This window comes from Xenopus laevis, chromosome 8L (assembly GCF_017654675.1).
Source record: "Xenopus laevis strain J_2021 chromosome 8L, Xenopus_laevis_v10.1, whole genome shotgun sequence".
NCBI lineage: Eukaryota > Metazoa > Chordata > Amphibia > Anura > Pipidae > Xenopus > Xenopus laevis.
In genome coordinates, this window is record NC_054385.1 from 68,911,128 (window position 1) to 68,932,911 (window position 21,784).

General features: G+C 40.5%; 1 protein-coding gene across 3 annotated transcripts; it reads left to right on the forward strand.

Annotated features, from left to right (window-relative positions):
• Positions 1–2,260: 2,260 nt before the first annotated feature.
• On the forward strand, positions 2,261–20,949 carry spint2.L (serine peptidase inhibitor, Kunitz type, 2 L homeolog). 3 transcript variants are annotated; one of them, XM_018229205.2, is made up of 8 exons: positions 2,261–3,059; positions 11,996–12,166; positions 12,924–12,986; positions 15,685–15,843; positions 16,564–16,617; positions 17,176–17,346; positions 17,480–17,524; positions 19,655–20,949. In XM_018229205.2, exons 1-8 carry the CDS (start codon positions 2,708–2,710, stop codon positions 19,822–19,824), a joined length of 1,185 nt encoding a protein of 394 aa, XP_018084694.1. In that variant the 5' UTR covers positions 2,261–2,707; the 3' UTR covers positions 19,825–20,949. The 3 variants fall into 3 exon arrangements, with proteins under 3 accessions (XP_018084694.1, XP_018084696.1, XP_018084695.1); XM_018229207.2 differs by lacking the exon at positions 17,176–17,346; XM_018229206.2 differs by lacking the exon at positions 12,924–12,986.
• The last annotated feature ends 835 nt before the right edge of the window (positions 20,950–21,784 follow it).

The following is a 21,784-nucleotide window of genomic DNA, read 5'->3' on the forward strand; positions in this document are numbered from 1 at the left end:
TTAGATGGGCTTCAGTTGCAAGTAGGTTTTGAATTAAGCACACAGGGTGCAATGCACAAACACATCCCTGTACAACATATGCCTGGTCAGTGGCAGGTATAAAGTACACGCCTCCCTTGCTCATCGGAACACTATTGGTCTTATTTATGTCCAAAAGTGGCAGTCCCTGCAATTTCTCTGCATGCAAAACAGGCCCGGACTGACAATCTGTGGGTTCTGGCAAATGCCAGAGGGGCTGCTATAAGTGGCCATAGACATTCCCTTTTTATTGGACTGATAGGGGGCTGTTTGAGCCACTGTGTTTGCTGTTTCGGCCTCTGTGTACCTGAAAGGCCTATTTTGATTCCCAGTCCAGACCTGATGTAAAAACACTGTCATTCCTGCCTTCCATTCTGAATCGACTATTGCTGGACCTGCTAGCTCAGGGCAACCCTGGAGCTACCAACAACTTCTGACCAGACGCCAAAGTTCAATTTGTGCCCCAGCATCAAAAACACTTATGCCTAAAATATCTGGCACAGATGTATTTTGCACACAGAATAGAAATGATGCCAGATGGACTTCCGCTAAATGACTTTAAATTGCAACAAAAACTGAAATTCTGAGAAAAATTCTGCATTATGGGGAAAAAACCACGAGCACTATACCCACTGCACGTGCTGACAAAAATGAGCCCTTATATCTTGAGCCTCATTTACATGTGTAGGCTCACTATTCATTTCCCAGTACACCTGTACTGTATGGGATCCGTTATCCAGAAAACCCAGGAATTATGGAATGGCTGTCTCCCATAGACTCCATTTTATCCAAATAATTCAAATTTTTAAAAATGATTTATTTTTTCTCTGTAATAATAAAACAGTAGCTTGTATTCGATCCAAACTAAGATATAATTAATCCTTATTGGGAGCAAAACCAGCCTATTGGGTTTATTTAATATTTACATGATTTTCTAGTTACTGTGAATTGGGCCAGGAACATCCTTTTCTTCCCGGACCTGCACATAACCGACCAGGTGGCTCTATTGTGACTGACCTGGAGTTAGCTGCTCAGTGCTCCATGTGGCCCCTCCATGTGGCCCCTCTCCTGGACTCCATGCTAATATAAGGAACACAATTGTTGCCCTAACACAGCATTCAACCAAAGTTCCACGCTGAACACTAACACCCTGCCGGCAGCAGCGCAGGAGGAGGAGTAGGTATCGGCACCGGTTCTGCAAGGCAGGAATGGACGCACTGCCCTCCTCTACCTTCCTGCACCTCTTGTGAATCCAATGGGGAGCCCGCCGACATTGCATTCCTACTGCTGCTCCTGGGAGGATGAAGAAGAGCTGGAGTATGAGATGGGGGCAGAGGGCACGCTGTCAGTGAATAGCCAGGGAGGAGAAATCAAGAGCCGCAGAATGGATGGTCGCCCTGTCGCCTTTTCTGAAGAGGACAGGAAGTGGAGTTATTTCTTAATAAAGGCTTTGCTTTTTTAAAGTTTAATTTGTCTTGGTGTTATTTTTTCGTTGTATATTAACGATTTTTTTTTTTAGATGTTTCTGTTCCTTTAAGGTGGCCATAGACTCAAAGATCCGCTCGTTTGGCGACATCGCCAAACGAGCGTATCTTTCCCCGATATGCCACTAACGGCATGGCTATATCGGGGGTAATTTGAACGTTCGGGCGTACGGCCGAACGATCGAATTACGATGCACCAAGGGGCTCCGACGGGTCGGTCGGTTAAAAATCAAACCTTCCCGATCGATATCGTGGCCAGATATCGATCGGGAAGACCCGTCGGAAGCCCCCATACACGGGCAGATAAGCTGTCAAATCGGTCCAAACGACCGATATCGGCAGCTTTATCTGCCCGTGTATGGCCACCTTTAAGGTATGAAGAAGCATTGTGGATAACAGGTCCCAGTCCCATACCAGTATAATGTCATCGACTTAACAGCTATGATTCTTCATTTGTTTTACTTATTAATGGAGTACGAAACAAAAACATTACATTTGCCATTATAAAAGCACATTTGCATCCTAAGCACTGAATAAGTGTATGTTTGTGTATGAGATACTCTTGCCCTAAATAAATGTAGGAATCTATCAGAGAGTGAAGCGTAAGTGATTCGTGCGGTCCGTACCAATGTATCTGTACATAACTGATAAATCATATTGCTGGACAGACGGATACTCCCGGTGGCACTTTGAGTTAATGTGTAGCAGATTAGTCCCACATCTGATGACACACTTGTAACAAAGCACCTGCTGGGACATTGAAACCTAATCCGCCCGCCCTCCAACTAACCGAAACCAGTTTTCTATGAGCAGTTTAAGGAGGCGGAGTAACCCAGCAGGTAAACAGGAAGCTGCCAGTCGGCTACTTGTGCATCACCTGTGTAGGGGGGCGGGGCGCTAATATACCTGCGTGTGACGTCACGGATTCCGAAAGAGATAGGAACTGGAGCCGTGAGTAAAGAATAGTTGGAGGAAGTCGGGCTGTTGCGCAGAATTCTGAACTATTGATCAAACGCTCTACCAAGTTTCACATAGAACAGCGTTTGGTGGTGACTGCATTTCCGTAAGTGAGCCGCCTCTTATTTCTTCAGGACCGGGTACTGATTCGTGTCTTCCGGTCAGACCGAGATAAACAAACGGGCCTCAGAAACCAATCTGCGGACTCCATTCGTCTTGTACAGCCCGCCTACGCGGATCCCATAGTAATGGCGGTGTGGTTGGGTGGCCTCCTGCTGCTTATGTTCCCTTTGGCGCTGGCACAGCAGCAGCCAGCATGTGATGGATACGAGGTCTTGGATGGGGTTGGTCTGCCTGCGATAGGTACACCGGCTCGGCAGCTAATGATTGAGCTAGACTCATCACGGGTCGCCAACTCCGAGCAGGACTGTTGGGATCTTTGTTGTTCCACCGAGCGCTGCGAACTGGCTGAGATGTCCGAGGGAAATTGCAAACTGATCAGCTGTATGTACAGTGGCTTCAACATGTGTGAGCTGAAGAACAAAGAAGGAGCCAGAAGTTTTCGCAAAAATGACATTGGGCCAACACCCACCCAGAAAGGTAATATAACTAACAGCAGTTAACGCAGTGGCGTAACTAGATGTTACTGGGCCCCACAGCAAATTAATTTTATGGCCCCCAACATATTGAGAGGTTGCCCTGTTTTACCAATATATATTGTAATGGTTTATTAATTAGGGCCTCATGGGGCCCCTTATACCTCCTGGGCCCCCCTGCAGGCGCAGGGTCTGCTTCCTCTGTAGTTACGCCCCTGATTTAACGTGCAATTATTCCCTTACCCCAGCACCATAAACGAAATGTTCCCTCACCATGAGGCAGTAGAGAACTTGTACAGGCCCGAGCGACTGGCTAAATGAAATGCACAGGTCAGGAAACCAGTGACCCCTCTTGGTGTGCAGATCCTAGGAGGAGAGGCATTGACATTCACCATCATTATTCTTTTCTATTCAATGGAAAGGGAGAATATATGTTTATCTTTTACTTTCTTTCATTATTTAGTTTTTCTAGAAATTCCTGGGGATTCCAGGCCATTGACTTTTTTTTTGTGGGACTGATCATGACTCATAACTTGTGCAACCAGAAAAGCAGCACTGATCTTGTTAAACCAGGCATGTCCAAAGTGCGGCCATTTTTCAAATTGACACTGGCCCTCAGCCTCCATCGTGAAATTAATAATAATGAGGTCCCCCAGGAATCCCATAGCAGTAATATTTGGGCACATTAGTGAAATGATCTGGTCTATACTGCTGCCTGTGTGCTGAAGGTGTTAGCAATAGACACATACTGGCACGTAGAGACGCACTATCTTCACATACTTCTTTAGGGCTGAAGGTGTCAATAGACGTACTGACGTGCCATTACAGTAAACTAAAGAAGTATGGCGTCACTACGTTCCAGTACATGTCTATTGCTAACACCTTCAGCACACAGGCAGCAGTAAAGACCAAGTGGCAGATCATTTCACTAATGTGCCTTAATATTACTGCTACGATTACTCGATTCCTGTAATTTAATGTTAATGGTTCAAAGAATGTCAGGCTGAATGGTCGGCCCCCACACATTTTCACCTCACCAAATCTGGCCCTCGTTGCAAAAAGTTTGGGCACCCCTGTGTTAAACCATGTGCATTGTTTTCTGGCAAAATTACCATTTTATGGTGTCCCTTTTAATTCTTCGGTAGGAAAGTGACAGTATCAATTTAAATTCTCACTTAAAAATGCCTCGGCACAATATCACTCAACACAAGGTAGCCATATCGGACAGAGATCTGCCAAACAAGCACATTTTCATGTAGGCTAAGGTTAATTGTGCACAGGGCCAAGAATAATGGCCATCAAAACATCCCCTTTTTATCTGTCACAACTGAAATATACGACAAGAATATTGGTTAACACACACAGGGTATTTTGACTGCTGCTACTGTTTTCTATTGGAGAGAAGCTGCAGATAAAACTCTCTCTATTTGCCATTGATCTAAGTCCTATGCACACATGTTGGATTCCATGTGTCCTTCCAAGCCCCATCCTACAGAGTAAAATAGCAGTTGTCTGAAAGCACCAGTAACATTTGCAATATGTAAAAAGCAACCTAAACCAATACATTTTATTTAACCACTTGAACATTAGCTCCAGCTTTGGTCTTCCCGGCAGCCATTTTTTTGCCCCAGCACTTCCTGAATTGACACTTGCCTGGTCATAGATGCATCAGAAATCCTACTGCACTTGCTTCAGAGTTATTTGTCCTCCCAGTGTTGCAGTACAAACTGACGGGCATGTGCAAGATTCCCAAATGCTGCATTTGGGAGCGACCATATTACTCCAGAAGGAGTGGGAGTGAGAGCTGAGGTCATACAGAGACAGAAGATTGGCCTAATGCTGCAGAGACTGAGTTGAATGGTACAGACTGTGCTGTTGAGAATGATTTGAGTGCCCTATCACATAGGGCTTTGTGCTGCTGAGGCTTTTCTAGTATAAGCAAGGACATTTGTATGGGAAGGTGACAGATTTTTTTTCATGTGTTTTAAAGCTACTGTTACACAGAGCTTTGCTTTTATAGCAAACAAGTGTCTTAAAATAATGTTGTAACAGAGGGCCCTGCTCAAAGAATTTACAATCAAAGGCGTTAAATATTTTCTAGTGCTATAACTTGTAGCAACCAACCAGGGCCAGAACTAGGGATAGGCAGAAAAGCATGTACCTTGGGCACAGCGGTAGCGGGGTGCCAGATGTACCTCTTCTGCTGCCCATCCCTGTTCCGAACACTCGCTGCTTGCCAGTTTTTCACTGCACCGTTGGGTCGTCAGTGTGCACGCTGACTTGTGTGGCAAGCAGGTCGGTAGCACGCTAGGCCAATTGCACACATGAGGTGGGGCAGAGAACCGGCCAGCCAGGTTGCCTAGGGCACCCGGCTGACTTGGCTCACCACTGCAACCAAAAGCAGGTAGAAAAATTAAAGCCAATCTACCTATGCTATGAGTTACGGCACTGGGGCAAATTGCCTTCCAAGCTTTGTAACACATTTATGCAGCACTCCACCCTTCCTTTGCAGTGAGATTCATTTCATCATGTTTCACAACACACACAGTCGGAGCAAGAGGATTAGTATTTCAGTGCTCCCGCTTAATTCTACTACTTTCATAAACCATCAGACTGTTCTGTTGGTCTTTATTTTTTTGAGGATTTTGTTCTGCAGTCAGAATGTAAACTTTTATCTGGTTACACATACCCTACTAAAGAGCCAGATGGAGTGGAAGATGTAGAAGAGATGGCCTGAACAGAAAGATAAAGAATAAAACAACAAACACAGAGCCTTACAATATATCTACATTTTGGTTACCAATGTCGCTTACCCTGGCAAATAAAGGCTTGGAAAAGGACCTGAAAGCTTGCCATGATAATCATCTTAGTTAGCCAATAAAGGCATCACCTCTGCGCCACTTTTGTTTTATAGCAAAAGTTGTACCCTATAAACTTGGCAAACAGAGAGGATTTTAGTGTTTTGGAATGTTGCCAGTATAGAAAGGCACATAATGATGACAAAGGCAAATCTTGCAAAAATGTCTAACCTCATGTTAAGTTTGTTAATATGAACCTCCCTTAAAATGTATATTATTTATACCTTTTTATATAAAACCTTTTCATTTTATATACATAACGGAAGAGAGTAATTCTAAGGTACTTTCTAATATGCACGAGTTACTTGTTAATGTAAAGAAAGACGTCAACAAATACTGTTTTAATAGCAATTACACTAAAAAAAAGTTTTAAAAAATCATTGAACCATTGAAGATTCAACTGATGTAATCAATTTAGCAACTTTTCCATATATACTTTCTTTCATGCGTCAAAAAAAAAAAAAAAGACGTTCAGTGGCGTTCCTCTTCAAGCACAGGGCTTTTATGGAATGGAAGAGTTATAGGAGCAATGTTATCTGATTGTAGAAGCACTATGACTACCTACATATAGTGTTATGTCAAGACCCCTTTCACACATGGCATTTCTACACTAGCAGTGAGTATGCCGATTCTGCCTATCTTTGCACTAAAAGGACAGATTATGAAGATGGCATCAGAGTCAGTTACTGTGCTCATGGGTCTCAATTGATGTGTCCTCTCCCGGTAGAATTCAGGTGGAGAAACTCCACAGGCCAAAAAAGTAATTTTTCAGATTTCATTATGTAGCTATTAAAGCTTAAAGGATAAGTAAACCTTTAAAATAAGTGAATGTAAAATTGATTAGGGGGCTAATCTAAGCATGTCTGTAATGTACATTCATTTATTTCTTTCTCATTCCTAGATATTAAGGGATACATGTACTGTAAATATTAATGAATTTTGTTACAACACCGCCACCTGCTGGTCAGTTTTTCACCAGTCTGACCACCAAGTAGTCAAGGAAGTTGTCAGGAGAAAGAAAGAGACTGCTCTGATGTTCTTCTGCTTAGAAAAAAAATAGAAACCTTTCTTACATCTTTCCTAAGCAGAAGAACATCAGAGCAGTCTCTTTCTTTCTCCTGACAACTTCCTTGACTACTTGGTGGTCAGACTGGTGGGAAACTAACCAGCAGGTGGTGCTGTTGTAACAAAATTCATTCATATTAACAGTACATGTATCCCTTAATATCATGGAATAGAAAATAAATAATGAATGTACATAGCAAAAATGCTTAGAATAGCCCCCTCATAAATTTTATATGCACTTATTTTAAAGGTTTACTTATCATTTAAAGATTTATCGTTCAGAAACATGGGCAGTATAATTTTTTCACGTGTGCCAGGGTAGAATAAATGGCGCCCCCAGTCATAATAATGATAATAGCATCTCTTGTGAACATGATTTCCTTTAAGAAACCTCTCTGCGATCCCAGCGTATGCTGAAGGAGTAGAAAATGATGTAAACTTACATGGCAGGTTTTAATTTGACAATACTTGCTTTTTGGTTCCCTCTGAATTATTGATTTACATGAGCATTTAGTTTTGGTCTAATGGATTTTCCTAAATAGGAGTGTAATGGATTAGCATGTTTAGGAGTGAATCTGTTTTTTTCCAGGGTGCAGTGTTATTTTCCGGTTCAATTCGATACTGTGTATTCCACATCTTAGCACTCTTTCAGTATAGTGCATATAAAGCTGCCCAGTCACAGGCAGATAATAGCTGGTAACTTGGCCCCTGCAGACTAAAGCTGGCCATAGACGCAAAGATCCGATCGTACGAATCGTGGATTCGTACGATTTTCGGACCGTGTGTGGAGAGTCCCGACATTTTTCGTCCGTCGGAGATCGGTCGTTTGGTCGATCGGACAGGTTAGAAAATTTCTGTCGCCTGCCGATAATATCTCTGCGTGTATTGCCAATCGTACGATTTTCAGAGGGAGACTGTCACTAGTGTTGTCAGACATAAGTATCGTACGATTGCTGTCAGGGGCAGAACATTGGGTGATCTGTTCTTATTTGATCGGAATGGTAAGGACTTTGATCTGAATGGTTAGTGGAGGGTCGGGAGATGGGAAAGTCCGATCGTACGTTGATTCGTACGATCGGATCTTTGCGTCTATGGCCAGCTTTAGAAGCTTATCAGCCTTTGTATGGTGGCCTGTTGGATTTATGTCTGGCCAAAATCATCCAGACATATATTGGACGGGATTTAAAAATTCCATTGGGTGAAGTGAGGTCTGCTTTGGGGTATTGATGCAGTACCTGTTCGAAAGGTCTCAATACAGACAATATTGAGAGAGAAAATTATATTTTAGACTTTAATGCAAATATTTTTTTTTCGCTAGTGAAAAGACCCTAAACTAGCACACTGCGACATTCCCAGAATTTTTGTTTTTATGATATTATAGCTAGGTTTGCTTACTTTGCTTAACCTTTCTCCTCCTTTTTTTTTTTTTTTTTTACCCTGTAAAAGATTTTCCATAATGCATTCATTTAAACAATAGGTGTTGTTCTAGAGCTTTAAAACGTATTTATGTTCTTTAAATATAGCCAAGATTCCAAGTGTCGGAAAATGTACGTACTGTTGCATGTTTAGCAGAAAATACATGTTCCTATCCTATAAAGATGAAGTTGGCAAGCACTCCATATCCACTCGTGAAATTAAAAACGATGAACTTTATTTCAACAAGTTAAAAACATCAGACGTCTTGACGCGTTCGTATCCACAATACGTAGTCATAGGCTGGTGGTTATGGCTGTGATACGAAACGCGTCAAGACGTTAGATTGAAATTTGTTTGAAATAAAGTTCATCTGTTTTAATTTCACGAGTGGATACGAAATGCTTGCCAACTTCATCTTTAATTGCACCACACCTTCAGCTGTCTGTGAACCCAGAAGCGTGGGATCTGGGGTTTTTACACCCGGGTCATCGTGTAACAGGGGTGAGTGGAATACGCAAATAAAATTAGAATTTTGAACACTAGTCCAATATAAATTTAGATGGGCATTGTATTCATATATAAAGATTGGTTAATGATAGCAATCTCTCTCTATAGATGAGGAACAACACCAAGTTTAATTGGCTTGAGATATTCCTATCCTATAATGATGTTTTTTCACCATGGTGAACTATAATCTAATGCACACAGTTAATTGGGATCAAAACACCTACACTGAAATGCCCTGTGTTTGGGCAATGACACATGGGTCATTTTGTCATCCGCATTTGTTCATGGCCACAAATTGTCAGAAAACACCTTGCAAGAGCAATAGTCCGAATCACCTTTGCTAAAACACTCGCAATTCATAAACGCAGTTCGCAGAATCTCCTATGGCAAGGTATTTTCTATGTCATTGCCATTATCTTTGGTAGTATTATTATCCGTGACCTGGACAAGGGCATTCTGAGTGGTGATCTGTTCTGGAGGGTCAAACACCCCAGGTCGGTGGGTCTATATTTTTGGAAACTATCATCAGCACTATTGTGAACATTTGTTAGCCCTTACATGATTATAAAGTTGCCTTTTGTAAAAGTACACTGTACATGTTTGTGACAGCCTCTCCCTTTTCTGAATTGTCCCTATGCGATCTAGGCACTCTAAAACCAGTCTAACCTGTCTTGTGAAACGCCATCTGCCTGAATGTGATTTTACAGGAAGCACTGTGTTTAAATCCCCCACCAACACAAATTTGTGTTTTTTAGTATAGTTAGTCTTGAGATCATTCTGTTAAATGTTACTGCCCTGTGATGGAATTATAGGTCAGAGACTCTCCTGATTTATGTTTATTGGAGCTGCAATTTCTGTAACTGGCATAGCTCAGCTTTACATAATGTTTTATGTGTGTTCCAGTTCTATGAGGTTTGTTTGCAAGACCAATGCAGCTCTTTGTATTGACCCTTTGTGTGAGGTGAAAAACTGAGATTGCTTGCTTTGTCTTTGGTGTTTCAAACACCCATGGCAGGCTTTCCATTGCCAGAACTGGGAATGGCTAATTGTGTTGGTTTCAGTAGTGGTGACTGCACTTTCTCTTTAGAATGCACGGAGTGTTAAGGTGGGCATACGCGTAACAATTAAGAACTTTTGAAAGATTGTACATTTTCATTCTAGAGATTTAGAGCTGAATTGCCTGATATACAGGTAGAAACAATAGATTTCTACCTGTATCTGACAATTCAGCAGTAAACTCTGGGCGGTGTTCTTTTAGACTTGGCCGATCGTCGAGCCGACCGATATCTGTCGGCTTGTCTTTCGCCATACACGCACTGAAGTTTCATACGATATCTGGCCACCTTTAGTGTTTCAGAGATGAAATTCTTGTGTCCTATTTGTCTGTATTTTGCTTCCTGATTCCTGCTTATTTGTTTTCTGTAGTGCTGTCATGTGAAGATGTTTTGGACATGAAAAAAGGAATCACCGATTTGTCTCACATTGACTTCATCCTTAAAAGGATACTGCCATGGGAAAATGTTTTTTTCAAAATGCATCAGTTAATAGTGCTGCTCCAGCAGACTTCTGCACTGAAATCCATTTCTCAAAAGAACAAACATTTGTTATATTTAATTTTGAAATCCAACATTGGGCAAGACATATTGTCAGTTTCCCAGCTGACCCCAGTCATTTGACTTGTGCTCTGATAAACTTCATTCACTCTTTACTGCTGTACTGCAAGTTGGAGCGATCACCCCCCCAGCATTCTAACAGAACAATGGGAAGGTAACTAGATAACAGCTCCCTGATATAAGATAACAGCTGCCTGGTAGATATAAGAACAACATTCAATAGTAAAAAGCCAAGTCCCACTGAGACACATTCAGTTACATTGAGTTACAGAAAGCAGTTCCATCCTAAAGTGCTGGCTCTTTCTGAAAGCACATGCCCAGGCAAAATTACCTGAGATGGCTGCCTACACACCAATATTATAAATTAAAAAAAACAAACACTTGCTGTTTCAGGAATACAATTTTACATGGTAGAGTGAATTATTTGCAGTGTAAACAGTGTAATTTAGAAATAAAAACGACACCATAAAAATCATGACCGAATCCTTTTTAAGGCAGGTGCACACATGGCGGATGATCCAGATTTCCAGCCTGCATTTTGTATGCACTCCCATCTGCAGCTCTGTCTAGTTCCACAGACAAGCACTGGGTCAGCCTGCAGCTACACTGAGCAGACATCAGACGAACATGCTTTCCCTTTTACTCCGTGTAGCTGCACACGGCTGGGAAATCTGTTGTGTGCCCCCTACCATTAAGGTGGCCATAGATTCATCAATAATATCGTACAAAAGAATTTACGTATGACCTCAAGGGGGCCCCCTTAGGTTGACCTTCGTTCAACCCTATCCTCACCTACTTCTGCTGTGTAGTGATGGATTCTGGGACTTGAATTCTTACTTCAGGCAGTGTGTGCACCACCCACTGAGAAAAGCAAAGGGACTCGAATCTCCGTTCCAATAGTATTATTCATTGCTATCATAAAAGCCATTCCAGCTGCTCAGTGAATGAGCAATGTAATTGACACACAATAGAGGCAAGATGTATATGCAGAGATTTGCCTTTTTTGCTGTTTGAGGGCACCACTAAGCTGCAGATAGGACATTGGCAAAACAATTGGTCTGTTTATTTAATAAACCAGTTTTCCCAAACAGTAGAGGTGCCCAAACCAATGTCTGGGTGGCAAGACCATTCAGGGTGAGATTTTATGAGTGCCTGTTTTATCCTTAGCTACTCACTCCTGGGAGCCTATGTTAATAATTAATTAGGATGAGATTTTGGAGTGAACACACATAGATACTTACTTTCTACTGACTCCTCATCTATCAATAACACTGCTTTTATTATTAATATATATTTGTAAAATGCCAACCTATTCCACAGTGCTGTACAATTACATTGAACATGCAGATTACATACTGTCTTGACACTGTTTTTAAGGCATTAAGGATATCGATTCTGTCTCCAAAATCTAGGGCTGTTTCGTGATTTTCAGTGATGTAAACTATGCTCTGTCTCAACTTTCTTTTTCTTTTCTCCCCCAGATTTCTGCTTACCAGAAGCTGTCACAGGACCATGCAGAGCTGCATTTGAAAGGTGGTGGTACAACCCAGAGACCCAGACCTGCCAAAATTTTACTTATGGTGGCTGCAAAGGAAATCTGAACAACCATATTGGCGAAGAGGAGTGCATGAATAAATGCACTGGAGTCACAGGTAGTGTCAATATAATCCATTAATTTCAACTTCACATAGCCAAAACCGTTGGTTTACTCATGGGTCAGGTTCTCTCTCGCTCTCTCTTTCTCGCTCTCTCTTTCTCTTTCTCTTTCTCTTTCTCTCTCTCTCTCTCTCTCTCTCTCTCTCTCTCTCTCTCTCTCTCTCTCTCTCTCTCTTTCTCTCTTTCTCTCTTTCTCTCTTTCTCTCTTTCTCTCTTTTTCTCTTTCTCTTTCTCTCTCTCCTCTCTCTCTCTCTCTCTCTTTCTCTCTTTCTCTCTTTCTCTCTTTCTCTCTTTCTCTCTTTCTCTCTTTCTCTCTCTCTTTCTCTCTTTCTCTCTCTCTTTCTCTCTTTCTCTCTCTCTTTCTCTCTTTCTCTCTTTCTCTCAGGTCAGGTTCTCTCTCGCTCTCTCTTTCTCGCTCTCTCTCTTTCTCTCTCTCTCTCTCTCTCTCTTTCTCTCTCTCTCTTTCTCTCTTTCTCTCTTTCTCTCTTTCTCTCTCTCTCTCTTTCTCTCTTTCTCTCTTTCTCTCTTTCTCTCTCTCTTTCTCTCTTTCTCTCTTTCTCTCTTTCTCTCTCTCTCTCTTTCTCTCTCTCTCTCTCTCTCTCTCTCTCTCTCTCTCTCATTTTTTTTTATTAGAGAGAGAAAACATATATTTTAGATAAACATATTTAACAAGTGACAACATAAATAAATTTGCAATACCTGAGCTAGAAGAGTATGTTGCAGAATCTATTTTTGTGTTTCTATTTCCTACAGCTGAACTGTCCAATGATATATTGTCACCAAGTAAACGTATGGTTGAAGAAAATGTGGACCAGGGTATGTAACTGCCAGGCTCAGGCTCTATTTTACATATCATGCAATATTTAATCCTGTGAATCTGTAAAATCTGCATTTCACTATCCTTTCACTTTCTTCTGTAGGTTCATTCATGTGTCCTCTAAGCCAATTTACCTCCTCCACTCTTCATTTTTCCCTCAGTACTCTGCCACCCTACCAGTGGTAACCAATATGTCTTTTCACATGCTTATTTACAGCTCAGAACTTTCTGAGACATGTAGTTAGGAAATAATTATAGGAGGTGGGTAGAGAGATACATTTTTACACATTTTGCTGCCAGTCTGGCTTATACTTTTTCCCAGTTAATGTCTATTAACAGGGATGATGATCACCCTGCTATATATTTTTGCCTGCCCATGTCATCCTCTTTATGTCTCTGTTAGTTTTATATTTTTTTAATGTCTAGGCAGCCAAAATCCTTAATGGGGAAAAGTCCATTTAGCTATGAAACTGGGTTTAAGGCTCTTTATGACCAGAGGTACAGAAACCCTTTGACTTGATAAACTATGGGGCTGTTTCTTTACGGTCTGCCACCACAAATTAGAAAGTGACAGTGTACAAGTTTATTTTTTGTGAACTATTTTACACGTATGCATGCATACATACATACATACATACATACATACATACATACATACATACATACATACATACATACATACATTTTACATACAGTGCAAGCAAAAGCCGTATGCCTTGTCTTGGATACAACTATGGTCTTCTATGGGCTAGAAATGAGTTACAGCATCCCTTGTTGAAATTAATTCTGCTTTAATCCGTTTCTGTCTTTTCAAACCTCTACTCTGACATGAAAATATAGTTATATAAGGCAAGGGTAACCCAAGTCAGTTAGGAACAGACATGCCCATCCTAGTTAATCTTGGAACTATTCGGTATGGGGCAGTGGCCAAATACTAAGTGGGAGCAGAATGCTAGTTTGAAAACACTTATCTGCCCACACTTCATGGTCTGCTGTATGCTAGCCCCCTCCCCAGACCCTTCCGACTGCCTGCAACAAAATAGGCAAGTGACTGGCGGGTGGTGTCCCTGATGATTTTTAAGATAAGTGCTATTTTAATCTTTCACTGCTGGCAACTGCTTCCTATTATGCTGACATGGAAATGCTGTTTTATGGCATACTGTATAGTTACATAATTAAATTGGGTTGAAAAAAGACAAAGTCCATCAAGTTCAACCCCTCCAAATAAAAACCCAGCATCCATACACACACCCCTCTCTACTTTTAATTAAATTCTATATACCCATATATATATATACTAACTATAGAGCTTAGTATCACAATAGCCTTTGATATTATGTCTGTTCAAAAAATCATCCAAGTCATTCTTAAAGGCATTAACTGAATCCGCCATCACAACATCACCCGGCAGTGCATTCCACAACCTCACTGTCCTGACTGTGAAGAACCCCCTACGTTGCTTCAAATGAAAGTTCTTTTCTTCTAGTCTAAAGGGGTGGCCTCTGGTACGGTGATCCACTTTATGGGTAAAAAGGTCCCCTGCTATTTGTCTATAATGTCCTCTAATGTACTTGTAAAGTATAATCATGTCCCCTCGCAAGCACCTTTTTTCCAGAGAAAACAACCCCAACCTTGACAGTCTACCCTCATAATTTGTCTTCCACACCTCTAACCAATTTAGTTGCACGTCTCTGTACTCTCTCCAGCTCATTTATATCCCTCTTAAGGACTGGAGTCCAAAACTGCACTGCATTCTCCAGATGAGGCCTCACCAGGGACCTATAAAGAGGCAAAATTATGTTTTCATCCCTTGAGTTAATGCCCTTTTTAATGCAAGACAGAACTTTATTTGCTTTAGTAGCCACAGAATGACACTGCCCAGAATTAGACAACTTGTTATCTACAAAGACCCCTAGATTCTTCTCATTTAAGGAAACTCCCAACACACTGCCATTTAGTGTATAACTTGCATTTATATTATTTTTGCCAAAGTGCATAACCTTGAATTTATCAAAATTGAACCTCATTTTCCAGTTTGCTGCCCAGTTTTCCAATTTAGACAAATCAATCTGCAAAGTGGCAGCATCCTGCATGGAACCTATAGTTCTGCACAATTTAGTATCATCTGCAAAAATAGAAACAGTACTTTCAATGCCCACCTCCAGGTCATTAATAAACAAGTTGAAAAGCAAGGGACCTAGTACAGAGCCCTGCGGTACTCCACTAACAACACTGGTCCAATTAGAAAATGTTCCAATTACCACCACTCTTTGTAGTCTATCTTTTAGCCAGTTCTCTATCCAGGTACAAATACTATGTTCCAGGCCAACATGTCTCTGCTTCAAGCTATGAAGTTGACCTTAATGTGTTTATGAAGGGCCAATGCATGTTTTGTTTTTTTTAAATATTTAGAACAGGAGTGTTTAAGGCCTGCAGGCTAGTTATGCACTGAATTTTATTTTTTATTTGCTTCTCAGCCTGCTCTAGTGCTTCACTTCATTAATTGTATAACTACTAATAATTGCTAATAGTAACATACCATTATGTCCAACTTCCACATACTTGACTATTTATTATTAGTATAATTGTGCTTGTACTGAAAGAAAATCTAAAAAAATGTGAAATCTTTTGGATAATTTATAGCTTGATAATGTAATCACTAGGACTTAAGGTGGTATGTCCTGTCTTTACTTCTAGCTTGTTCTGGGAAAGGGGTAGTGGGCAACTGCCGGGCTTCCTTCCCTCGTTGGTACTTTGATGCTGAATCCCAGGCCTGTGTATCTTTCACATATGGTGGATGTGACGGCACGGAGAACAACCACAAGTCTGAGAATGAGTGCAGAGACAGGTGTATTGGTGAGTTAAAATGTCTCATTACTTTTTTAATGTCATCTTGGTACATAAAGCTGTGTATTCCAGTTTTGCCAATACCGCACAGACTGGAAGTTTGAGAGAAGTCTTGAAGTTGGAAGTTGAATGAAAGGAGAAACAAGGCAAAAGAGGAGTGTTAGTTTATTTTAATATAGGTTGCAGTTTCATTGTTAAGGGCCTTCTAGGAGAAGGAAATGTTAAATCGCTGGGGGAAGGGGGTGCTAGACGTGGGCTATAATTATAATTATAATCCCTTGTACTTTGCTCTATCTGGGAAATTTTGCTGCTCAACAGTTCCATGTATACAGCAGTAACCAAGAAGATTCAGATGGCACACACATAGCAAAAGTTTCACAGATCACAAAGTTTAAGCACATTTTGCTATGTGTGTGCCATCTGAATCTTCTTAGTTACTGAATTATAATCCCTTACCTGATACCCTGGGCTCCTGTTAGCAGAAAACTGCACTGGCTGGAGTACTACTGATCAAGCAACACAAGGGAATCTTCTTCTACTTTGTACCGGTTGTGCATGCACAGTAGAGTGAAAAGCAAAAAGATGGCATTTTCACTCCCTTGTATCACTAAATAGTGTCATATTTTAAAGAAAAACAAATAACACTATGAAAGCAGGTTTCAACAGATTTTCTTTTTTTAATGTCTTCATTATCTGCACTCATTTTTGTTTCTTTTCCACCTTCCTTAGTTTCCAAACCAGAACCTGCAAAAGTTCAAGCACCAAAGACTGGCAGCTACAGCGGTTTGTATACTTATGCATTTATTTTTTGGCAGTGCCTTTTGTTTTATTATAAGCTGACATTTCATATATTAGACTGTTTGCTTTTGCCATACTTTTTGGTTGTGTATTTCTTGTTTAGACCACAAATACTAAACATATGGGTCTTATTACTTTTTAGTAGACCCTTGTAGACCATACACCAGAGAATTGTAATTAAAAGGTGGTACATAATAAAACATTTCATTGGCCCATCCACTCATCTGCATGTTTCATCACATTGATGTACATACAGCACAGCTCAACCAACATAAGGCAGATTAGCTAAGGGGTAGGTAGGGGAAATTAGATGTCTTCCAAAAGCAGTATTGTCTCAGAATCCCCTGCTGCAATTTCCAATGCTAATGTTGAATTCAGAAAACAGGAGCTACTGGTGCATACAAAAGAAAAGCAGGGCTGTGGAACATCCATGTCCAACTCGACGCTTTGACTTGCTTGGATGCCCACAAATCCTTTGTAAAACCCAATTATGCTGCTATGGTGGGCTAAGCCTTATAAAATATCTTTGATTCTTGATGCTAGAGTACTGCGCAGCAGCAAGTTTAACTGGTCCATGCCGTGCATCTTTCCTTCGCTGGCACTACGATACAACAACTGGCACCTGTGCTACATTCACTTATGGAGGATGCCGTGGAAACAAAAACAATTACCTTAACAAGGACGACTGTGTGAAAAATTGTGTTGGACGATCAGGTAATAACTGTGCTTAGTCTTTGGGCATTAAGCATTTAAGCCTTGTCCAAGCCAAGATCTGACTGTATTTGAGCATTATAGCCTGGGTTACTGATAATTTTTTTTAATACTTCTTGATTTTGCTGTTTTTCAGATAATCACACTTCAGATCAAACTGTGCTTCACCGCTCCTTGACTGGTAAGTGTAGCTCAATATTATTCAGATGTCTTAGAACATAAGTAGGTGCTTAAATCCCTTTTAGTGCCAAATATGTCTTCTTGTTTTTACTTGCTTTAAAGAAAACCATGTCCGCTGCCCTACTCACCCGGCTGCTGTGAGACTTATTTTTTTTATTAAAGAGTGAATTTAGAGAGTGAAATTCCGCCACTCTCCATTCATTTCTATGGGATTTTTAAAAGAGTATTTATCAATGGGTGAAAGTTCAGCCTTTGATAAATACGCCTTTCAAAAATCCCATAGAAATTAATGGAGAGTGGCGGAATTTCATTCTAGCGGACTGTGGCACTCTCTAAATTCACTCTTTGATAAATATACCCCATTAGTTGATCTCCAGTCACACTCCACTTGTATTACCATTGTGCCCTGCTGCCTGCTTCCTTTCTGGCATTTAGTGATGACCTTTGCATTACAAAATAATCTTCAGTCTAAATGCATTTTACATTTATCTTCCTTGCTTTTCCACAGCTTCACTACTTCATCTTGCACTTAAAAGCTGCAGGGCCTACTGCTTTAGGGTCAGTCCACACGAGCAGATTCGGGGAGATTAGTCGCCCCAGCGACAAATCACCTTTTCTTTGGTGCGACAATCTCCCCGAACTGCCTTCCCCTTGCCCTCCGCTGGCTAAAATGCCTCACTAGGAAACTTCGGAAATCTAAGCTAGCCAGCGGAGGGCAGGGGGAAGGCAGTCCAGGGAGATGGTCGCCCCAAAGAAGAGGCGATTTGTCACTGGGGCGACTAATCTCCCCGAATCTGCTCGTGTGGACTGACCTTTAGGGAAGATACACCAACAGCAGAATATAACATATGGGACTTGGAAAGGGGGCATAACAAGGGGTGGGAAGCAGACTTTTACTTGGCTTTAGATCTGAATGGAGTAAACCCTAAAAATGAATATGGCTAAAATGCCATATTTTATATACTGAATTGATTGCACCAGCCTAAAGTTTCAGCTTCTCAATAGCAGCAATGATCCAGGACTTCAAACTTGGCACAGGTGGTCACCATCTCGACACCTGCTCAGTGGGCTCTAAGCAGCTGTTGAGAAGCTAAGCTTAAAGGAACAGTTCAGTGTGAAATTAAAAACTGGGTAAATAGATAGACTGTGCAAAATAAAAAATGTTTCTAATATAGTTAGTTAGCCAAAAATGTAATATATAAAGGCTGGAGTGAACAGATGTCTAATAAAACAGCCAGACTCCAACATCCTGCTTTTCAGCTCTATAACTCTGAGTTAGTCAGCGACTTGAAGGGGGGCCACGTGGTACATTTCTGTTCAGTGAGTTTGTAATTGATCCTCAGCATTCAGCTCAGATTCAAAAGCAACAGATATGACCCATGTGGCCCCCCTCTCTGATTGGTTACTGCCTGGTAACCAAGGTAACCAGTCAGTGTAAACCAAGAGAGCTGAAAAGCAGGAAGAAGTGTTCAGACTGACATGTTAGACATCCAGTCACTCCAGCCTTTATACATTACATTTTTGGTTAACTAACTATATTAGAAACATTTTTTATTTTGCACAGCCTATCTATTTACACAGTTTTTATTTTTATACTGAACAATTCCTTTAAGGGTCGTTGCAAATTATCAAGCAGAAAATGAGGTTGGCCTGTAATATAAGTTACAGGGCTGATTATTGAATTCTGATGCCAATTGCACTGGTTTCTGTGCTGCCATGATTATCTGTATTAATTACTAATTGGCCTTTTATTGTGACATTTATATTCTATGTGTACTGTATATTGTGAATGGGTCCCTAAGTTCATTAAGTCACTGCACATGCTCTGTGCTGCTGTCAATCAGTAGAAAGGAAAATGGAGAGCTACTGGGGCATCTTTGGAAATACAGATCTTTACTGCTAAAGGGCTGTGGTTGTCTTTGGCTGGTACAGAAGCCCAAAACATAATGTACAACATTTCTAGCTACTTCTTTAGTTAGGCTTTAGTTCTCCTTTAACACAACTTTTGAATGAAATTACTGCCATTGACTAAGCCAGTTAGTCTGTAGTAGAGTGTTATTATCATGCATATAGATCCAAAGTGTTATGTGTGATTTATTTGTTCTAATTTCAATATGTCTCCTCTTTTTAGCTGTGGTGCTGCCTGTATTACTTACTATCCTGGCTGGGATCTTGCTTGTTGTCATGATTGTGTTCTTTGTCAAGATGGCAAAGAAGAATCAACAGGAAGCCGCATTCGGAGCCATTTGGAGCCCCATTGATGACAAGGAATGCTTGATGAACAATGCCTACACCCTCTAAACCTAGAATTGAATATCCAAGTTAAATACACTCCGTAGTTGTATCTGTAAAAAAAAAAAAGTGTCCTGTTTTAAAGAGGGACGTGTAGGCAGAACCTACCACGTGATTTACAGATTTTAGTTAACTGGCCTTAGATTATTATTTTTCCTCCTGGTTATATAAAAGTAAGTACATGTTTATACAAAATGAACATCCGACATCCACACCATAAAGAGTGTTATTTAAGAGTGTAACTAAATATCAATAGCATTACTGTGCTATTATGTGCTGGCTATAGATTATCAGTTATTAATGGATCTGAGACTTGAATAACTCCTTTACCATGAGTTGTTGCAAATGGCCATGGTTTGTTCTTGTTCTGTACACAGTTTTCTAGCCAAATATTTTCTGTTCTGAATGCACTAATATACAGAGCTTGTAATCATCACTGTTGCTTATATAGTGGTTTCCCAAAAAATTCAGATTGCAGGTTCACTAGAGGAAATTCCCCCAAAAAATACCCGGCATGTGACTACCGTTCAAAAAAATCCTCACCAACAAACATCCAGGCAGCAATAACTAGTCAATGGCTGTTGGGAGGACTTTGCACTGCAGCCAAGTTGGAAAGGACTTGTGACGTATTTTATAGCTTTTTGGATATCTAGGATACATTCATAGCAGTCTTTTGAGTTCTGCCAATCTGACATTTGAATTTCCAAATATCTAAGTCCCATAAACTTAACACTCAGTGGTGACAACTGCCTTTATTACAAGAGCAACTTGTTTTTTTTATAATTTCTCTCCAGCATTGTGGATGCTCAGGCTTAGTTCTTGTTTGCTTTGTTCTCATTTTATTATGTAGAGATATCATGATCTTTAAATTAATACAGATATGATGTAGTTCTCTTTGTGGGTAGTTAACTTTGGCAAGGAAACATTGCCATATCATGAATATCACTATATTTGTGGAGTCTTTAAAACTGTTTATCCAAAATACTTTTTTTTTTTTTTTTTACTTTGGTGAGATTTTCAATCGTAAATTTGTATTTGGTTACTGACATAATTGGGTTGTGTGTTTTTAAGAAGCACCATTTTTATTTTTCATATGCAACTTGTATCTTCTAATAAAGGTTAGCCTGGATATACCCTCTTTGTTCTCTGCTGTTTATGTTAAGTAAGGACAGGTTGCAGCACAATTAGGCTACAATTTTGTGTGCAACCTGACAGACTCTGTCCTGTGACACCTGCTTCCCCCCCCCTTGTATTTAAAATAAAACTACCCTTTTTTTTGAGAAAAGTAAAAACCATTTCAGTGGAGTACTGGTTAAATAATTATATCTAGTATAGGTCAATCTAAAAACAACTGGACTTGCTGAGTAATCAATGAAGACGTTTCACTACTCATCCGAGCAGCTTCTTCAGTTCAACTGACTGGTGTGGGAAGTTCTCGGCATATAAACTCTTCCACTAATCCATTTACAATGGCACATTGTAACTCTTCAAAGAGGTGACATCTGAAGAAACTCACAGAGGTGTTGATTCTGTGTAGTTGTGATAGGATTATATGAACAAAAAAGAAGATGCCGGCTCCAATCTCCTTTGGACTGATTATAATCTATCAATAGAGCAAAACACTTATAAACTTAACGGGTCAAATCCCTTATTTTTATATGCATGTATATATGCATGTAATGCTCAAATTGCTCAAATTTTTACGTTGATGTAAACCGCTAGGCAATCCTTACCAAGCAGAAAAATCTGGCCTGGGTGTTCAGACCCCAGGCCCTTCACTCCAATCGTTAGATAATAGAAAACAGCCAAAGAGCTTTTCACTCACCAAGTTAGCCGAATGGTCCGGGTGCCGTGCCCCGAACCCGTAGCTTAGGCAAACTCTGTACGTGTTTCGTATCAACAGATACGTAATCATAGGCCTATGATTACGTATCTGTTGATACGAAACGCGTTAGGACGCATATCTTTT

Coding starts and splice junctions, on each gene's coding strand:
- spint2.L (XM_018229205.2), top strand. CDS start 2,708: ATGGCGGTGTGGTTGGGTGGCCTCCTGCTGCTTATGTTCCCTTTGGCG. Junction 3,060..11,995: donor GCCAACACCCACCCAGAAAG/GTAATATAACTA, acceptor TTTCTCCCCCAG/ATTTCTGCTTACCAGAAGCT. Junction 17,347..17,479: donor AAATTGTGTTGGACGATCAG/GTAATAACTGTG, acceptor GCTGTTTTTCAG/ATAATCACACTTCAGATCAA.